The sequence below is a fragment of the Arachis hypogaea genome, chromosome 12, assembly GCF_003086295.3.
Source record: "Arachis hypogaea cultivar Tifrunner chromosome 12, arahy.Tifrunner.gnm2.J5K5, whole genome shotgun sequence".
In the NCBI taxonomy this organism is placed as follows: domain Eukaryota; kingdom Viridiplantae; phylum Streptophyta; class Magnoliopsida; order Fabales; family Fabaceae; genus Arachis; species Arachis hypogaea.
In genome coordinates, this window is record NC_092047.1 from 9,198,687 (window position 1) to 9,220,022 (window position 21,336).

Consider the following 21,336-nt stretch of genomic DNA (forward strand, 5'->3'; position numbering starts at 1 on the left):
AACTGATGGAAGGATTTGGATTTTGTGGTTCTTTTGATCTTCCTCAACCAAAGCCTTCTGTATTCCTAGGTGGCTGAACTACAACTCTTTTGACGGAAAAAGAACAACAAAGCGGCTTTGGTATATTGGGGACCGAAACCCTGAAGGCCTCTTTATATTTGAGCATGGCACCCATTAAACCCTAAAGCTCAAATAAAATAGTATCTAAAGTCCAAAAGATAATATATCTAAAATCCAAAAGATAATTATCTAAGGAACAAAAGATAATATCTGATTTTATTCTCATTTAATTCTAAATCAAAAGTAATAATAACTTATTCAATTTAACATTTATAACAATAAATGAGATCACCATTATATAAGTCATCTAATTTGAAATAGTATAATTTGTGATTATAATTAATATATGTATTGCCCACAAACAAATTAGAAAAATTTTTAATTTCCTAACAAAATGATCAAACACCATTGTTGCTTACCTATTCTCATGAAGAAATCGTATAGTTTTCGTTCTCTTTCGGTCAGTTCCGTCTGCGTTCTCTCGTGGCAGTTCTGTCTGCGTTCTCTTGTGGTAATTCCGTATGTGTTTTGTCTGTGTTTCCTTGAGACAATTCTGTCTGCGCTTCTTTCAGACAAGCGGCAGTCTGCACTTTCTTCCCGCAGTTTCATTTGCACCCGTTCTATTCGTTGTTTTTAATGGGGATGTTAGAATATAATTAGGATCAATTAGCATTATTTAGTATATCTGAATATTTATTATAGAATATTACGTATTCTTAACATCTATAAATATCTTTTTATATTATATCATTTTAGACAGTTTAAATACACTCAATAATACACAAATTTTTTTTCCAATTTAGTTTCTTGTTTCTAATATACATTTTTGAACGTGGTATTTGCAGCTACGCTTTCAAGTTAAGAATTTGAGGTTGCATTGATTAAGGATTTGAGGAAAATATGAACGCGTGAGATCTAATATGAAATTTTCTATTTTGGACAAAGTGAGAAGAGAGTATGTGAGCAGCCTTAATGAGGTAGAGACAAGGAAAGTTAATGACATGTGAGAGTGAAGAAAAACAAGGAAATCTAGAACATGTTTGGCTGCTAAGTGCTAATAACTCATGAGTTAATTGTTTATTTTATTTTGTAATTTTTAATTATTATTTATCTTATTTTATATTCATTAATTATTATTAGATTAGTTGAATAATATTAATTAGATATAATAAATATATAATTATAAATATTACATATATAGAATTATAAATATTAAATTATAAATAAAATAATTTAAATTATTGTGATTGTCTCCTTAGCATTATCTTATGATGATTTATGAAGAATGCATAACTCTTATTTTAACTTTGAAATATAAAAATTTGGATAACAAAAATAATAACTGAATATCCATAAAAAAGAAATAATAATAACTGAATAACACAAATTGAAGAATTTGATTCAAGTTTCTCCTATCTATTTCCACACAAATGGACAAATTTAGGGTTGGTAATATTGACCAACAAGTAAGTACCTTCAAAATTGACTTTTCTAGTGTTAGTATAAATAATCTATGTGCTACTTTTTCCTTAACAAGTTGAACTTAATTATAATAATTTATTTGTAATATGATTTTTTTTATGAACCAAATGATGTTGTCTATAATCTTGTAAAATAATTTTATAAGGTAGGTTATGAATATAAGTATATAACATTATTATTCTTTTTGATTTGCTATTCAGCATTGCAATCATAATTACTTTTTCCGTTTCATAACAGTGCACTCTAATAATTTAATACATAAAAAGAAGTGTACACATATATATAAAGTAAAATAATGATTATAGAGTAATAACCTCACGTATAAAATGGTTGATTTTTCTTTGCCAAACAAGTTGCGGATTATTAATTAATTCTTGACATTATATTACAGGCATGTCCTTCTTATGAATGAATTCATAGTTCATACTCTTAAAAATATGTTCACCATTATTCCATCAATCTGCATTGACCATGATTTAAATTTTAAAGTAAACCTAAACTATTTACCTAGCTAGTTTCGAAGAAAGTCAGCACAATGACCCCGTGTGAATGATGCATTACTTTTCACAAATGATTGTGTAAAAAAAAAAAAAAAAAACTAAAAATGCATGTAGGAACACATAGCTATAAAACAAATTGACAGAAGTTAAGTGGGAAAATTTGCAACAATTAATTAAGATTTTTTTTTTTTTGAATTTCAAGATGTAGTAAGACAAGAACTAATTTGTTACGACTCTTAAGTATAATTGAAAGAATTTAATTCTTGGTCTAGACTCAGTTTTTAGCTTGATCATTATGTTGATTTATTTTTTCAAATCCTTATATGTAATTATTATTTGATCTTTTCTAACTAAAATCTATTAAAACTTTATTGAGGCTGAATAATAACTCTTTTATAAGATTAAGAAAATAAATTTTTCTAATATTTATTGTTGATTAATAAATTGTTATATGTATAAGACAAAATTTAAATTCCTTAATAATTAGTTAAGCTAATAAATGAATCAATCAACCAATTATATAAATTGTTACATGTATAAGATAAAATTTAAATCTCTTAATAATTAGTTAAACTAATAAGTGAGCCAATCAATCGACCAACTTAAGTTATAAGATAATTATCAACTTAATATAATTCAGTGCATTGAAAACTACTTAACTAAGTGTGAATAACACAACTCTGACCTGGTAAAATTTGCAACTTGAATAACACTAAACAAAATGACAACTCTGGTAAAATTTAATTGCAACTAGGAGAATACTGAGTTGAGCTATACAAATATTATATATGTTGGAAGAGAGAATGGATATAAAATTAAACAAAGACCGAGGATAGATAATGGCTATTGGCTAATATAAATAATCTGAAATGGAGTACGGATATAGAAATTCTACTGTTATAAATATATTATTATCTTCTTAAGTCAGCTGAGATAGATATCTCATTATTATTTTTCATTTTTGTTGCTATTATGGCATACATACATATTCTTCTTCTTTTATTTTAAGGAGGTTTAACGTCTAAATTAAACATGTCCCGGTTGTAACCTAAATTATCCTTTATTAAATTCTTTAACTTGTATGTACTCATTAATTCAAACCAATAAACACCTTAAATTTACACCAAAGTAGTCACCTCATCATCATGATAATATATATCATGCATGCTTCACCCAGCAGTCCTAATTAAGGAGAATATTATTGGTAACAATCATATATTCATATATAAATTAGTTATTAAATTAGTTATTTATATAATATATATTAAAAAAAATTAAAAAACAATAAAATTTATTATTTTTAATCAATATTTTTAGTCATCAATCTAATATCTTTAGTATAATAATCTAATAATATATTTTTAGTCCATATTTTTAAATATTGCTGATTTTCTAGTATTTTTTTATATATTAAAATGTAAAATATATATTTATGTAAAAAATATATAATCATATACAAATATAATTTTTTCATATCTATAATCTATATAGTATTTTTTATTATCGTCTATAATAAAAATAACTAATTTTATAGTGTTTTTTGTTTGATACCTAATTTTTGTCTAATCATTTTTAGTAACTTTAAAATATTAAAATTTTTTCTAATTTTTACACTTTTAAATTTAAAAATAATTATTTAACCTATTTTAATAATTAGACAATATCTTTTAAGCACCATAACAAACACTGAAAATAATTTTAAGTTTCAGCTGGCTAGGGTGAAACTAATTCAAAAAGAGTTGTTGAATCGTGTATTAATATTCACAAAAAGTGGTTAATACCTACTAAGTGTGGGGGACTCATTATTGTAACAAGGTTCCATGATCCATCATAGATGGTGACAAAAACAACACAGTACATACAAAACATATATATCAATATTTCAGTTTACCTAAAAGTCTTGGTCTTTGGTCTAGAAGTCTTCGTTGATTTTTTACCCTTCATTAAAATACTAATTAATACAATAAGGTGAATGAATTGAAGTAACATCATAAATAATGTCAACCAACAAGTAAAGCCATCATAATTAACTACCAAATCCAACCTACGTATATATATAAATAGAAGCTATTGCTGATGCATCAAATCAATATATGTTTATGTAAGTTTTTGAAACACACTTGAGAGAAGTTGCATTATTTCTAAGTAGCATATATTCTGACAGAAATAATTCCATTCCTTCCAACCATATCAGTGAATATTTTCCATTCAAGGTAATTATATATATTACTATTTATTTCTATTAAGGCTTGCTGCTTGGTTCATTTTTCATTGAAAAAGAAACAAATTTTGTTATATATGCTTATTTTCTTCTGTTGTCTCATTCACATAGATGAAAACTAACTCTATCTATGTATCTTTGTTTTTCAAGTTTATCTGTTTTTGTTATATGTCTAATCTATATAAATTAAAAGAAATTCAGTTTAGTTTTCTGCCTTTTCAAGATTATATATGTTAATAATATATTTGAAGCTAAGTGATTTATTGAATATTCACTTTGTGATGGATTCTATTAGGCAAGAAGAGAAGTTAGGTTGCAATGGCTTCTCCAAACATTAACAACAATAATGCTTTAGAAGGAGAAACAAAACCTAAGATTCAAGAAATATTGATTAACATTCCAGAACATTTTGAACCATTGGTGTTTGATGAATGTTGCATTTACAAGGTTCCTTCTCATCTATTCAAGTTGAATGAGGAAGCTTACACACCAAAGTTCATCTCAATAGGCCCTATTCACTGCAAAGATTCAAAACTGAGACAAGAGAATCAGAAACAAAGGTACTTCCATGCTTTCTATAAGCGCCTAAATAAATCACAGGCTTTAGCTTTGAAGAGGTATAGAACAATCTATCTTGAACAAGAGAAGAAAACTATAAGAGACTCTTATTCAGAGCTTGTTGAGCCTTGCAATGATAATGATTTTATGAACATGATCCTACTTGATTCTGTGTTCATCATGGAACTCTTTCTGAGAAATTCAGAAGAGAAAAAAGATGAACATGATCCCATGTTCAAAACATCATGGATTTGCAAAGCCATACAAAGGGACTTGTTGCTACTTGAGAATCAAATTCCAATGTTTGTGTTGGAGAAACTATACAATAGTGTGTTACTCTTAAGTGATGGTGACAACAAGAAAGACCATGAAGCTAATTTTCTTAAGCTTGCTTTTAAATACTTTGAAGATTTTTATCCACAGAATGAGCCTAGTGATATAGCGGATATGATCAAAAATTACAAAACTTGCAAACACTTTACTGATTTAATCAGATTCACCTACCTACCCAGAAAAATTCAGATAAAGGGTGTGAACCCAAAAGACGATTTTACCCCTTATCCAATAGACTATCATATCCCTAGAACTGCAACAAGATTGAATGAAGCTGGGGTAAGCTTTGAGAAAGTTCAAGGTAGAAGCTACTTAGACATAAAGTTCCACAAGGTCAAAATCCTAAGCTGGTTTTTGTGCTTTGGTTTCTTACCATTGACCAAATATTTCAAAGCACGTTTGCAATTTCCTCAGCTGAAAGTGTATCAAATAACAGAATGTGTTCTGAGGAACCTAATTGCATTTGAGCAGTGTCACTACTCAGATCAACCTTTCATATGCAACTATGTGTCTTTGATAGACTCATTGATTCACACTCATGAGGATGTTGAGTTGCTTGTTGACAAAGAAGCCATTGTTCATGAACTTGGGAGCCACACTGAATTAGCAACACTTGTGAATTGCCTCTGCAGGAATATTGTGGTTTCTTCAAACTATTATGGGAAAACCATCAAGAAACTGAATAGTCATTATAGTAATTGTTGGATGCACTACATGGGGATGCTGAGATCAGTGTACTTCCGAGATCCTTGGAGGTTCAGTTCCAGTATTGTTGGATTTGCTGTCTTTTTGTTTGCTATTTTCAATTTCCTCAAGGTTATTGGTGTGTTTCATCCCTAAAACTCAAAGTGTATGTTCTAAGAAATTTCAGTTTGCTATGAAACTATGCATAATTGTGTGATCAGTTTAATTACTAAATGATTAATGTATGTGATTAAATTTCTCTCTAGTTATTATTTATTAATTAAGTAGAAATTTACTTTACTTAATAGTGCCTAAACTAAAATATTTTCATAGAGAAAAGTAAGTATAATAGGTAAAGTACCAATTAAATATATAAATTTAATTTTGATCCTTGTCGAGTAATTTTATGTATATATTTAATTATATAATATTGTATCATAAAAAATAATTATATTTTATATTAATTATATAAATAATTATTTAAAAATATAATAATTTTACTAGATAACCAATTTGGGTACTAATAAATTTGAATAAATTTTTTAAATTTTAAAAAATTTTTAATTTAAAATAACTATTTCAATCATTTAATTTTAAATTCTTTAGCCTCTTTTTTTTTCTTCCTTTTCTTTCTCTTCTCTCAATGTCATGCACTCATCTGTAATTTCTCTCGAACGCCTCCAAGGACAAGTCCCATTGCTAAAGGTGGCAACATACATCATACCCACGGATATCTAATCTGATCCCATCCGATCGGGTAGGGTTGCCAACCTGATTCGTAGCGGGTAGAGTAGGGTGCAGGTGGAATTTTTATGCAGGTTAAGCCTCAACCCTATCCGACCAACCCGCATCCTATATATGTATATGTTATATACTTATATAAAAATATGTTTCAACTAGATGTTGAATTAAAAACCTCTCACTAAATACAAAAGATCCTTAGCCACTAAAAAAAGATCATTAATTGATAATTTAATACTTTTACTTTTACATAAAAATCAGTTCTATTTTAAATTATCATCAAGTTATATAATAAATGTTGCATCTTTTTTGTAACCCACGAGTAGGATCGGGTACCCGCAGGTTAAGAACAAGTAGGATTAGGGTTGGGATATTCTCAACCCACAGGTAGAGTTAGAATAGTTCCAAGCCCTACTTTACCCTATCCATTGCCACCCCTACCCATCGTGCCGCCGCATCCTTTCCCCAAAAATAATATCCCGAAATCTAGGAAAGAAACATTGAGTAATCCACATAAAAAAAACCATCCATTTACTCAAAAAGAAACATTTGAAAAAATAGTTAAAAAAAAAAAGAACGCACTTCTCGAAAAGAAACATCTCAACCCTATGAAAGAAACATCCAGTAATTCACATTAAAAAAACATCTATTTACTCGAAAATAAACATTCGAAATCCTATAAAAGAAATATTTATTTACTCAGAAAGAAACATCCGAAAAAATAGTAAAAAATTAAAGAAAAAAAGAACCAACACAAGCAGCATTACCTTGTCTATGGAGCCTTTGCAATTGCGATTGCTTCGTGTGACAACCTGAAAACAACAAGAGGCGGGGAGGGATTGATCGCACCGAAAATATGTTGCACGGAGAATTACGCGTTGCGGCGATGAGGAATGAGGACGGTGTCGCAGTCCAGCGCACTCCGCGGCAATCTCAGACAGCGGGAACTCACGCCAAGCGGAGCTCGATGACAACTCCTACCAACTCCTATTGGATTGAACCTCAAAGCTTACTACAATAAAAAAAATCCCTATTTACCCACCCTAAATCTTAACTCAGATTTCACTCTTCACTTTTTCACTTTACCCCCTTTTCACTACCACATCTGCGTCATTCATCTTCTCCACTCTTTTACTACATTCGCATCACTAACCCTCCCTCACACGCCGTCTCCATTGCCGTCGACAACGTTGCTCAGCGCTGCCTCCGCCGCTTCATGCACATCACGACATTGTCGCTCAGACACGTGAGCACGCCGTCATCGCCTAGACCCGCGATCATGCTGTCATCACCCAGACCCGCGAGCACGCCATCATCGTCAACAATGCAAGTCAGCTTCGCCGCCGCTGCATCTGACGCACGTTAATGTCGCCGCGCAGACTCCTCCTCACCAGAAACCCGCGACGTCGTGCCGCCACCTCCATCTTTCCATCGGTCCGCGTCTCCACCTCCACGCCATGCCATCACGTCTACTCCTCGCCCGTCTCTGCCGCCCAGCGCGTCCTCCTTCAACTCCATCACGTCGTCAAGCTGCGTCACTCCAAAGGTTAGTAGATGTTTCTTTTTCGGTTCAGTGGATGTTTTTTTCCTGTTCCGGGGTTCGGAAACTAGATAGAATGCTTCATATGAGAGTGGATATTTTTTTTATTCGAGATTGGATGTTTATTCAAAAGTGGATGTTTCTTTTATTAAGATTGGATGTTTTTTGTCCCTGCATCGACGACATGAACTATGTTCTGCGCGACACAATGTGGTGGCAGCAAGGCGGCGGTCTGTGCGGCGAGAATGGTGGCGCACTGCAGCAGTGACGTGAAATACGTGACGGACCACAGGCACAACTCCGTGAGAAAGTGGAATGTCTCTCAATAAATAAAAATGTTATTAATGGTAATTAATTAGATTTTAATTTTGAAAAATAATTTAAAACTAATAAATATTAAATGAAATTGTTTAAAAATGGTCGATTTAGGTATTGGTCCTTTTTTTTCCTTATAATATATAGTATAGCAAAAATAATATTTGTATACTAAAATCAACCACTAATATATATATATATATATATATATAATTTAATTTTTTTAATATATATTTATATTTCAATATGTATTTTATATTAATGACATTTTAATTTAATTGTTAATTTTAATATACACTTAACATAATCGATAATATATTTATCTATCTAGTGTATGTGAAAATAATGTGAGCTAGCATGTACAAGGTAGAAGGTACAAGAGGGAACGTAAGTGAAGATAGTCAAGTCAGCTAGAAATATTTTCATTAAATTAGATCCAAGTTGTCGTCCCTGACGAAAAAACATGGAATGAAAGATGCAAGTATGCAACTAATTATTAGAATATACTACAGAAAAAATTTTCAAATGTGCATTGAAATTCTTCAGAATATAGTAATAGAATTGGATTGTGTGCATTGAGTTGGGCAGCTGGACTACAATGTCTAAGGATCGATGAACAGTTTCATAATTAAATATGCACCTTTAATTTGTCGTGAAGCACATGCCTTTGATTTTTCCTAAAATTATTCTAAACATCAACTTTTATTTTCAATCACTACTATTAGAGTTTATCATACTAACAACACATAAGTTTGATTTAATTTTGACATAAGATATAGTTATAAAATTAGATTTATGTGTTTGAATAAATTTTTAAATAATATTTAAAAATAATTATTTTTACTGATGCGACAACTAAATATTTGTATAAAATTATTTTATATTAAAAATATATAAAAATTAAATTCAACGTATATTTAGTTTTAGAAAAGATAAAGTACTTGTTTTGTTTGTGTTAATAATTGGGTTAAATATGAATTTTATCTCTAATATTTATCTATTTTTTAAATATTTTATTTTATCTTAATCTGTTATTCAAAATTAATTTGTTTCGTAAAAAAATAATTTTTTTCTATAATCATTCTTTTAAATATCAATGATAATCATAATTATAGTAGTTATAGTAGTTGTTGTTATTTTTTTTTTTGATATTGTAGTTGTTGTTATGTTTGAGAGTAAAAATGGTAAAAGAAATAAAAAAATAATAAATAATAATTTTTAAGAAAAAAACAAAAATAAATGCACCAAAAGGGATTTAAAATAATAATTTAATCATAAAAACAAAATTAAAATTTAACTAAAAAGCTAAATAGAAAAACAATATTTTATCCGTGTTAGAAAATATAAATATAGATCGATCATATTAGATGTATATTAAAATTAGTTATTAAAATTATTTAGTAGGATAAAATATATATTAAAATATAAATATATATTAAAAATAAATTAAATAATATATATATATTAGTGATTAATTTTAATGTTAGTGATTAAATTTTAAGATTAAAAAACATGTTTTAACATAGATAATAGTAATTTATAACAATTTGTTTTAGATTAGAAGCAGTGATAAATTAAACAATGGTTAAGCATCATTTCATGGAAGGTGGAAGATACACGTGATTGGACTTTGAAGGGATTGATTTTCATTTATTGATGAGTACTATAATATATTATTATAGCCAGTAATATATTTATGAGTTCTTCAATTCGCGTTCCACACCCACCACCACCCAACTCATCAAAATCAAATCCATATTTCACCTTCTATCTTCAGGCTTCACCTAAAAATGCATTAACTCATATACTATTATATATGTATCTAGCTGTATGATTGAAGAGAGAAAAATAGAGAGGGACATTCCACTTAATTAATTTGATTTGAGAAGATATCAGAGTGCAAAATAAAGGAGCTAGCGGTGAATGCCACCCAAAAAGCAAAAGCAAAGAAACTAAAAAAAAAAAAAAAAAGGAAACAATGACACTATGTAGAGACTCCCAAATCCCAATATCAATAATAAGAATATTATGTGTATAAAAAATAAACCATCAAATTGGTTATTGTATATATAAAACTGTGATTAAGTGTTTATTTAGCTTTGTATGTACCTACTATTTTAATTAAATAACGTTTACCATAGACTTATAGACTTTAATGAATGATAGATTAATAATTTAATAGTAAATTATTTCTTTATATAGTGTGACGCATATCTGAAGTAAATCACCACTTGCATCATCAACAAAATTGATTAATCGACTATGAACATCTGTCATTTTCACTAAAATAGTTTAAATTATATTAGATCATTGACCGAATATACTTGAAAATAAATTAACAAAAAAAGATTGCAAACAAATACTCTAAAGTTACTAATACTTTTAGAATATATAAAAGTAAAAAAGTTTCAATGAAAATATGTTATTTTGTAAAATCTTGAAAAAAAAGATTGATAGGCTCAGATACCAAACAAACATAAAGCTTGATAATTTAAAGTGACATGAAGCATATTGAAGTATTCACTTGAGTGATTGAGTTTGAGGTCATCATCACTCTCAACCAACATAAGAGAAGAGACATAACACAAGAACCAAGCACAGAAACACTCAGTGTGGTGGTCACTACTACTCAAGAGCTCACCTGAGACTTTGATTTCTTCTCACAAAACAGGTTCTTAGTCTATATCCATTAGTAGTCTCACCATGTTGTCCATTTCTTTTTCTTTGATTTTTAATGATATTGTCTTGTAATTTCTTCTCACTATGGTGATTCAGATCACCATGCATATGTATAATATAATTTAGAACTGATGATTAGTAACTTGCTGCATAATTAGTTCCTTCAAAATGCATTAATTACTTTTCAATTTGTTGTTCTTAATTATATTGAGATCTAATGCAAGATCTCCTCAATGTTTTTTCTTTTCTTTTTTTCCATATATCAAGTAATTTCCTTTCTGATATGTTATGTTCACCACACACATAAAGGCTCTGTTTGGTTAAATGGTCTACTAAAGTTTATTAAAGATCAATTATCAACTGATATATTTTTTCCTCACCTTTTTATTTTTTCTTTGCTTTATTTTCCTTCTTTTTTTCTTCATGTCTTTTATAGTATACCAATAAGTCAGACTCAGGGATACTGCTGAAAATATATAATGCCCTTGAAAGTTTGCTCCTTGTGGGGTAAATGTTTCTGCCATAATTGAATATCTTTAATCTAACTTTTGTCCGTGATGTAACAGCCCATTTTATTTGGTGTGATAGTGTTTGTTTGTATTTGTATATATTAAATAAGTGATTTTAAAAGGTGAACATTATTGGATATATATAACACAAAGTCTTGACTCCATTTATTATAATCCAGATATTTATATATATATATATATATATATATATATATATATATATTCATATCACCCATTTTAGGATAAAAATATTGAAATAAAGATAAGATATTGATTTCATTTTTTGTTTTTACTATTTTTAATTTTTAATGGATTGAAAATTAAGTAAAATTTACTTATCTTTATACAAGAATATAATACTCTATCTACTTTCATATTTGTTTCTTCCTTTAGATAACTTTATATTTCTCAATCGATCATACTAGATGTAGATACAAAATCAACTATTAAATTAATTATTCATATAAAATATATATTATAATATAAAATATAAATTAAAAATAAATTAAACTACATATATATTAATTATTAATTTAATGACTAGTTTATGATGTGCACGTAATATTTTTATCCACTATAAATCTTTGTTCTTCATAAAACAAATTTTATACCTAATTTAATCTTTTTAACTTTTAATTTTTGTTTTTATTTTAAAATATTTATATTGTAAACATAATATTTTTGTGCACATAATATTTAACTTTTTTATTGAAAATATTATTTATATACTAAAATTAATTATTTATTTTTAATGTATATATTTTATACTAATAATTATTTTTGGTGGTTGATTTTAAAGTACACATAATATAATTATATTTTTTTATGATAGAAACTCAAATGCAGTTGACTTCACGTGAAATCGACTTCACCTAAGTCTTCACTTTTTTTTATTCATATAGCTGGCTTCATCTACTGAAATAAAACTAGAACTGTCATTCTTGTTGTTTCTATTTTAAAGTGATATTTTTTCTCCACTGCTATAGGGACCATAGAAAGTGAGAAGTTTGGTTAATTGCATCAAGATGGCAACTACTGCTGCTACTGAAACCGGTTCAACATTCCCATTATCTGAAACAGAATATGAGATGGTGAAACATGTAATCGATGTTAGAGTCCTTCAAGACTTGAAGCTATCAGAGTGCAGCATCTACAATGTCCCTTGCAACCTTAGGAAGGTGAATCAAGAAGCTTACACCCCTGAAATGATTTCCATTGGTCCCATCCACTTCAACAAAGAAAAACTCAAGCCAATGCAAGAGCACAAGCAGAGGTACTTCCACTTCTTCTGGCACCGCGTCTCCAACGAACAAGCCATGAAGAAATACAAAGAGTTTCTCGAAAGCAATGAAGAAACCATCCGCCAGCGCTACGCGCACAAGTTCCCGGAGATCAGCAAGGAGAAGTTCGTGGACATGATGCTTCTAGATGCGGTGTTCATAATGGAGTTGCTTCTGAGGAACAGTTGTTGGAAGCTGGATAGATCGAAACACGAGAGAGAGTACCGTGCAACGAAATCATTCAAGAGCGATCACAGTGATGATTACATTGTGACACAGTCTTGGGTTAACCGGAACATAACAAGGGACTTGATTCTTCTTGAGAATCAGATTCCGTTCTTTGTGGTTAACAAACTGTATGATGATGTTGTTGTCCCTAATGATAGGAACAGAGAAATCATAGAGCACTATAGTTGCTTTGTTGAACTTGCAATTCATTACTTTGCTTTCTATGATACTCAGATGTCTTCTTGTGAAGAGACCAAGAGGTTATTGGAGAGGAATCAATCTAAGAAGAAAAAGGAAAACCTCAATGGATCCTTTCTTGGTTCTAGAAAGAAGGCTAATACTAAGTCCATGGACAGAGACAATGGTTACAGCAACCCCAAGCACTTCACTGATTTGATCAGGTACGTTTTCTTCATAACTAGTTCAGAATAGTTTAACCCTTAAATGGAGAAATGCATTATCTGTCGAGTATAAAAAAACTTTGTCAAAATTATTACATCTCCAAAAAGTAAAATTATAGGTTAGGTATATACTAAAATTAATTACTAAAATTAGTTATTAGTATAAAATATAAGTTAAAAGTTTAAAATACATATATATCAAAAATGAGTTAAATAATATATATATTTATATATAAATATATGATGGATAATTTTGATGGCTAATTTTAGTATAGATAATATTTTTGTTTATTATGGGGCTCACTCTTTAGGAAGTTGAAACATGTATAATTTATATTATAAGCACTATAGTACACACTAAATCTTTAATGAGAAGACATCTTTAAAGATATGTATGTAGGAAAGAATTTTAAGAATTTTATTATACAAAATTAACGATTACGATTATTAAAACATCGGTCTTCTAAGTACATTTAAAAACTTTTCATGTATGTAGTTTTTTTAACAAATTTGCTATGTGTATACCGTAAATAATTAATTACTAAAATAATCGAATATGTTAGTAGAATAATTAAATTTGTAATAGACGAATAACCAAATTTATTTATAGTAGTATAATAAAATTTTCTTATGAGATACTAAATATACTATTTTTATATGCAGCGATTGATTGGTGATTAATTTTTTTTGTACACTTAACATAATTAATTTTAAGGTACATTAAAAAAATAATTGTACTAAGTACACATTAAAATTAATTATCAGTATAAAATATATATTAAAATAATATATATTAAAAATAAATTAAATTAAACATATTTATACACAAATAATGCTGACCGACAAATAACATTTTTATTAAAAAATAATAGATGTATATCTGCTTATATATAAGTAAAATGATTTTATTTTGGACAAAATTTTTCTAATTTTTTATTTATTGGAAAAATAATTTCTCTAAAGTTGAGGGACAATGTATTTTTGTAGCAAGGTGATTGAGCAATAAAAATTTATCATCAGGTACTTCTATCTTCCTCCGGACAACGAAATCGGAGAGAGTGGTTGCCCAGACAGTGTTCTAAGAACAGCAACAAAGCTCCAAGACTCTGGTATAACCTTCGAGAAAGTTCTCAACAGAAGGTTGCTACACATAACCTTCGAGAAGAAACCAATCCTGAGTTCATTCCTCTGCCTTGGTTGCTTACCATACATGAATCACGTGAAGGCACGCTTTCGGATACCGCAGTTGAAGGTTGACCACACAACAGAATGCATCCTTCGGAACCTGATCGCGTTCGAGCAGTGCCACTACCCTGAAGAGCCGTACATATGCAACTACGTGTCACTCATTGATTCGCTGATCCACACGCAGGTGGACGTGGAGTTGCTGGTTGAGAAGGAAGTGATCGTGCACGAGCTTGGGAGCGACAAGGAAGTTGCGACTCTTGTGAATGGTCTGTGCAGGCATGTTGTGGCCAACACGACATGTTACTATGGTGTCATAAATGATCTCAACAAGCATTATCAGAACCCTTGGAACCGTACAATGGCTGCCTTGTGGTTGGTCTATTTTAGAGATCCATGGAGAGCAAGCTCCACCGTCGTTGGGATTGCTGTCCTTGTTTTTGCTGTCTTCAACTTCCTCCGGGTTCTTAATTATTATTTCGTTAAGAGTGATGGTAAGTAATGAACAAAATTTATTAGTTTTTATTTGGTTAATTTTATATTTTAATAATATAAAAATAAGGCCTTGTTCTAAAATGTAGATTAATATCACAAAAAATATTGTTGCCTTTTTAACATTTTTCTTTTGTTAACGAAGACTTAGTTTGGATTATATATTATAGAGAGATAATAATGTGACTATTGTGTTTGGAAAGTATTGAAGTAGAATTCTCTTTAGAATTATTTTTTTTTTCTAACTTTAAAACATAAAAAATACATAAATTTAAACTCTTTTGAAAATTCTAATTTTCATTTTCAAGATAAAAATAAATCAAACTAAAATAGGTCTTATTTATAAATCCAACTTAATAAAATTTGTATTTGAAGTTAAAATATCTAAATCCACCTTAATATAATTTGATTTTTTAAATATATCAATTTCTTTTTTTTTTCATATCCCTCTTGTTTATTGAGGCTAGAGGGCAACATAGTAGTATTATATATACTTCAACCATTTCTTTTTTCATTTAATTTTTTTTTGTTTTAAATTTAAGAATTGGTGAGAATTCTTTCTAGAATTCAATTCCATCTCATTAAAGTTTTCAAACACACTCTATATATATGTTCTATTTTTGTGCAACCATCTTATATGCAGTAAGAAATCAGTCATTAAATAAGTTATTTCTATAAAATATATGTTAAAATACAAAATATATATTAAAAATAAATTAATAACATACTTAGTTAATTTCTTGTGTGCATATACTATTTTTTATTTTTCTGCATATCTCTTTCTATATATTTTTTATTTTTATATTAAAAATTACTAATAAAAAACGAGAGAAGATAAAAAAAAATATACATAAAAAATGCTAGTTATTTTATTATGCGTATGTCCTCAATTGTAATATAAGCATGTTGTCTAGTTGAAAATTTTTTAGATATTTAGAGAGAAATTAGTGCTCTTATTCTAATAATCTATCAATTGTCTTTCACGTTAACATTATATATAGATCTATTATTATTTTTAATTTAAATTTAAAAATATTAATAAAATAAAAACTAACTTCAAACTAACTCACATTACTGAGATGAAACAACAAAACATACAAGTGTGTGATTATTTGATCTTGAAACACACAAGAAATTAATCTCTCTCTCTCTCTCTCACTCTCTATTGATAAAGAGCATACTATTATATTTTACATCTCTATGAGTGTTAGTTACTTATTAGTTATATATATATTGGCAAAAAAAAACTTTTTATGCCATAAAAGAAATTTGAATTTGACGTACAAAATTGAATCGTTTAAAAGTGTTTACAAAATATTATATTTTTAAAGTTGGTGACTACGTCATCTTTATGTGGTGATGCATGATAATTTAAAAATGTTAAATAATTTAATACATTTATTAAAAATTATTTAATATAATATGTATTCATATTTTAATTATTATTTATATAAAAATATTAATATGAGTAATCACGTTAAAATTTATGTGAAATGGAATAAGCTTGCAATGTAAAATAATAGATGTAAGCACACCTCGCTAGCTTGCTCCCAACACATTATATTAATCTTAAATATAGCACATTATTCTTATAAGATAATCGATTTATGCCCTTGACAAATCTTTAGTCAAGTGAAATTCATGTATGATATGTGCCATCAACAGTTGGTAAACAATATAGAGAACACTAGTTTTTTTTTTTTTCCGTAATAATATTACAGAAACATAAATTTTTTTAAATTATTTTAATTTTATCTTAATATTATATATTATGACAAAAATTTTTTATAAAATCAAATTATTTTTACTAAAAAATTGTAGATAGGGGGTGGCAAATGGATCGAAATTCGTTGAATTGATTCGTATAACTTGTAAAAAAAATGGGCTGAACTAAAAATTTGAGACTGTCATAATAAAAAAGTCTGTCAAATCCGAATCGCTTAATTTACAGATTTTTGCAGATTTTGACGGACAAAACAGGCTTGTTCAGTAGACTTTTGGCTTTAAGATAATAATTGAATTTGGATAGTTACTTTTGTATTTGTATTTGGAATGCTTTTTCATTTTACTTTAAGTTATAATTTGGATTATATTTGATTGATTAGAGAGTTGTATAATGTTTAATTATATATTTTAGACAATATTTATTTTATTTTGAACAATATTAGTTTTATTATTTTATTTTAAAAAATTTAGTTAATAATTATGTTTATTAGATATTTAGAATCGTAAAAATTTTACTGTGAATTTAAAAATTATAAGTTTATTGAAATGTTTATAAAAAATATTTAATAATTAAAAAAATGGTAGAATTAGTTCGTCAATCTACTGTTAGGTGGAGCGGGGTAAAAATTTGGAACTGTCTAAATAGGCGGGGTGGGGCAGGCTAGCCCACCTGCCACCCCTAATCATAGGGTACAAAACTCAAAAGTCTCCATTAGCTAAAAAAATCAGGATTTTCGTAGATAAAAAATTAAATAATAATTTTTTTAGTTATTATTTTTATTTAAGAATAGAGTTTGATATTTTTATTAATAATTAATTTTAATATTTATTATCTAAAATTTAAAAAAATTTAATATATATACTTTTATATTTGATTAGATGTTAATCTGTTTGAATAAATAAAAATAATTAATTTTTATATTTGTTATTAAAAAATTATTCTATATATATATATATATATATATATATATTTGATTTTAGTATAAAAATTTATATTGATAGTTATAAAATTAATTCAATTTTTTAAAAATAATTAAATCTTGATTCTAATTATTAATCATAATATTAGTATTCTTCAAATTATATGTAATACATATTTAAGAAAAAGGAATGAAAATATAAATTAAAAAGATAAGTGGTAAAAATTTAAAATTAAATAAAAATTTAAAAATATGTGTATAAAATAACAATATATTTTTTATATGAATAGTATTATGGGATTTTTTAAATTATATTTAATTATAAATTTAATATATTTTTTATAATTTTATAAATTTATTTGAATTATATTATTTTATTAATTTTATATTTTATAGAATAGAAAGGTAGAGAAAAATAGAGAATAGGAGAGAAAAAAGTGAGAAAGATAAAGAAGAAGAAGGAGAAAGAGAATTTGTTAATTTTGGAGAAAAAAATTTATTTTAATTGTAATGAAAAATATCTCGTGGCACATTTTAGTTTAATTTGTCAAATTAATAATATAAAATATATATTATGAGTTATATATATAGTAGGAAGGAGAGAGAGAAATAGATATGGGGAGAGAGGTAGATGAGAAGATGTAGGAAGAGAATTTATTAATTTTGAAAGAAAATATTTCATCTCAATTTTAATAAAAGAATGTTATGTGATATATTTTGGTTGTTAAATTATTAATATAATAATATATTTATATTTTAATTTTAATATTTTAATTATAATAAGAAAATATCATGTTGCACATTTTGATTGTAAAATTTGTAATTAGTCATTGATAATGACAAAGAAAAGAAATAGAGTGGGTGAAAGAATGAAAGAGATAGAGAAAGGAAGAGAGATGAGAAGAGAACTCTTTAATTTTGGAGGAAAATATTTGATTTCAATTGTAATGAGAGATTAACATGTGTCATATTTTGATTATAAAATTAGTAATATATTAGTATTTTTATCCGTAATAACATTACAGGAATATGAATCTTTTAAAATTATGTTATTTTTGTCATGACATTATATATTATAGCACAAAAGATTTATAGAATTAAACTATTTTTAATACAAAAAGATTGTAAGGGAAAAGAGTTCCTCTCGACTAAGAAGAACAGAATCTCCGTAGATAAAAAAATAAATAATAAACTTTTTAGTTATTATTTTTATGTAAAAGAGTTTAATTTTTTACTAATAATTAATTTTAACCTTCGTTATGAAAGAATTTAATGTATATACTTTTACATTTGATTGGGTGTTAAGTCTATTGTATAAATAAAAATAATTATTTTTTATACTTGCTATTTAGAAATAATATTTTTCTCTTTATATATAAAAATATAGTTAGATATATATTAGAATAAAAATTTTATAATTATAAAATTAACTTAAAATATATTTTTTAAAACAAATAAATCTTAATTCTAATTATTATATAAATTATTTTAATAAATATTTAAAAGAAGAGAAGTAAAAATATCGTTTAGAAAGATAAACGGTGAAAATTTAAAATAAATAAAAAAATAAAAAATATGTATATAATAATAATAATAATAATAATAATAATAATAATAATAATAATAATAATAATAATAATAATAATAATAATATATTTTTATGTAAATAATATTGTGTGATTATTTTAAATTATATTTAATTATAAAATTTAATATATTTTTTATAATTTTATGAATTTATTTGAATTATATTATTTTATTTTTTTTAGCACATAAAGGTAGAAAGAAATAAAGAATAAAAGAAAAAAGAGAAAGATAAAAAAGAAGAAAGAGAGAGGAAATTTTTTAATTTTGGAGATAAAGATTTTATTTTAATTGTAATGAAAGAATATCTCATAATATATTTTGGTTTGTCAAATTAATAATATAAAATATAAAATATAAAATATAACTATATAAGTTATATATAGAGTGGAAAGAATTGAAAGAAATAGAGGAGAGAAATAGATAAGAGAATGGAGGAATGGAGTTTATTAATTTTAGAAGAAATATTTTATCTCAATTTTAATGAGAAGAGTATCATGTAATACATTTTGATTGTTAAATTAGTAATATATAGTTATATTTCAATTTTAATTTTAGTTACAATTAGAGAATGTCATGTTATATATTTTAATTATCAATTTTATATAATTAGTCATTGATGATGATATATAAGAAAGAGATAGAGAGTGAGTGAAAAAATGAAAGAGATAAAAAAAAGAGAGAAATAGGACCGAAAAAAATTCTTTAATTTTGGAATGAAATTTTTGATTTTAATTATAATAAAAAATAATATATAATACATTTTAATTATAAAATTAGTAATATATAATAATAAATAATAAATTTATTAATCAAGTATGTCCTTTTTGTAAATAAAAAAAATTAATGAGGTTGTACCGTTAACTATTGACCCAAAAAAAATCATTAGTCATATAAGATTTTCTCATTTTCTAATTGAATGTGATACTCTTTGAATAATAATATTAATGCTGTAGCAGTAGTATAAAATAATATTTTATATTAACTAAATTATTTTAGCTAATCATAATAATACAAAGATAAAGTGACGTGAAGTTCCTATCATGCATGCAAATATGTAAAATAAGCTATCAATGCAAGGTCCCGTGCTTTGCTTTGCTTTTGATTTTTGAAGGGTGATTTTCATTATTGAAGCACTAACATTAACTTTACAGATATATGTTGTGTCACCGGGCCCGAAAAAACCTACAACTTTTTGACGAAGGTAGAAGAACATTTCGAACCAAAAGGAAAGGGTAAAAAAAAAAGTAGATGAATACTTCCACGAATAAGAAATTTTTTTTTTTTTCTTTTCATGTTATCTCTCGGTCTAGCAGGAGGCTAAAGACTAATTTGATATGAATCGGAATTTTATTTAAAAATTTGTTGTTGGTTAATAAATTATTATATATATATATAAGTTAAAATTTAAACTCCTAATTTTTATTTAAATAAATTAATGAATTAATTACTAACTCAAATTGAATAAATAAAAAATTTATATTAAATGATTTGACGATGTATTATCTAGCTAGATACGATGAAACTTGCTACCGGAGATAAATACATGCAGTTCAATGTAGAGTATTTGTTAAAATTATTATTTAAAATTTTAATATATTCATTACGTATTTGTTAAAAAAAAAAAAAAAACTTTCACATAGTAGACATCCTAAATACAATTATACAAGGATTTAAAATAAAGATTTATTTGAGTGTCTTACGATATATTTTTTAATTTGGCAGGATAAAAATTAATCTATCGCAAATTTAAATTTTATTTAAGAATTTGTTGTTGACAAATAAATTATTATATGTATAAAGTGAAATTCAAATTTTTAACATTTGTTTAAATAGATGAATGAATCAACTACTTGATCAACCCTAATTAGTTTAAAATAAAGATAATAATCTTGCAGT

The 21,336-nt window shown here is 26.6% G+C and overlaps 2 protein-coding genes across 2 annotated transcripts; both read left to right on the plus strand.

The window, feature by feature from the left end:
* The first annotated feature begins 4,083 nt into the window (after nt 1–4,083).
* Nucleotides 4,084–6,122, plus strand: LOC112726722 (UPF0481 protein At3g47200). The gene is made up of 2 exons (XM_025776223.3): nt 4,084–4,255; nt 4,559–6,122. The coding sequence occupies exon 2, from the start codon at nt 4,582–4,584 to the stop codon at nt 5,992–5,994; it is 1,413 nt and encodes a 470-aa protein (XP_025632008.1). The 5' UTR covers nt 4,084–4,255; nt 4,559–4,581; the 3' UTR covers nt 5,995–6,122.
* A 4,638-nt stretch (nt 6,123–10,760) lies between these two features.
* LOC112726723 (UPF0481 protein At3g47200) lies at nt 10,761–15,410 on the plus strand. Its single transcript, XM_025776224.3, has 3 exons — nt 10,761–11,105; nt 12,609–13,531; nt 14,552–15,410. Exons 2-3 carry the CDS (start codon nt 12,648–12,650, stop codon nt 15,216–15,218), a joined length of 1,551 nt encoding a protein of 516 aa, XP_025632009.1. The 5' UTR covers nt 10,761–11,105; nt 12,609–12,647; the 3' UTR covers nt 15,219–15,410.
* Nucleotides 15,411–21,336: the final 5,926 nt, after the last annotated feature.

Excerpts from the sequence above, each read along its gene's own strand:
- LOC112726723 (XM_025776224.3), top strand. The coding sequence starts at position 12,648 with ATGGCAACTACTGCTGCTACTGAAACCGGTTCAACATTCCCATTATCT. Across the intron at positions 13,532-14,551 it reads CACTTCACTGATTTGATCAG|GTACTTCTATCTTCCTCCGG; the intron begins GTACGTTTTCTT and ends ATTTATCATCAG.
- LOC112726722 (XM_025776223.3), top strand. The coding sequence starts at position 4,582 with ATGGCTTCTCCAAACATTAACAACAATAATGCTTTAGAAGGAGAAACA.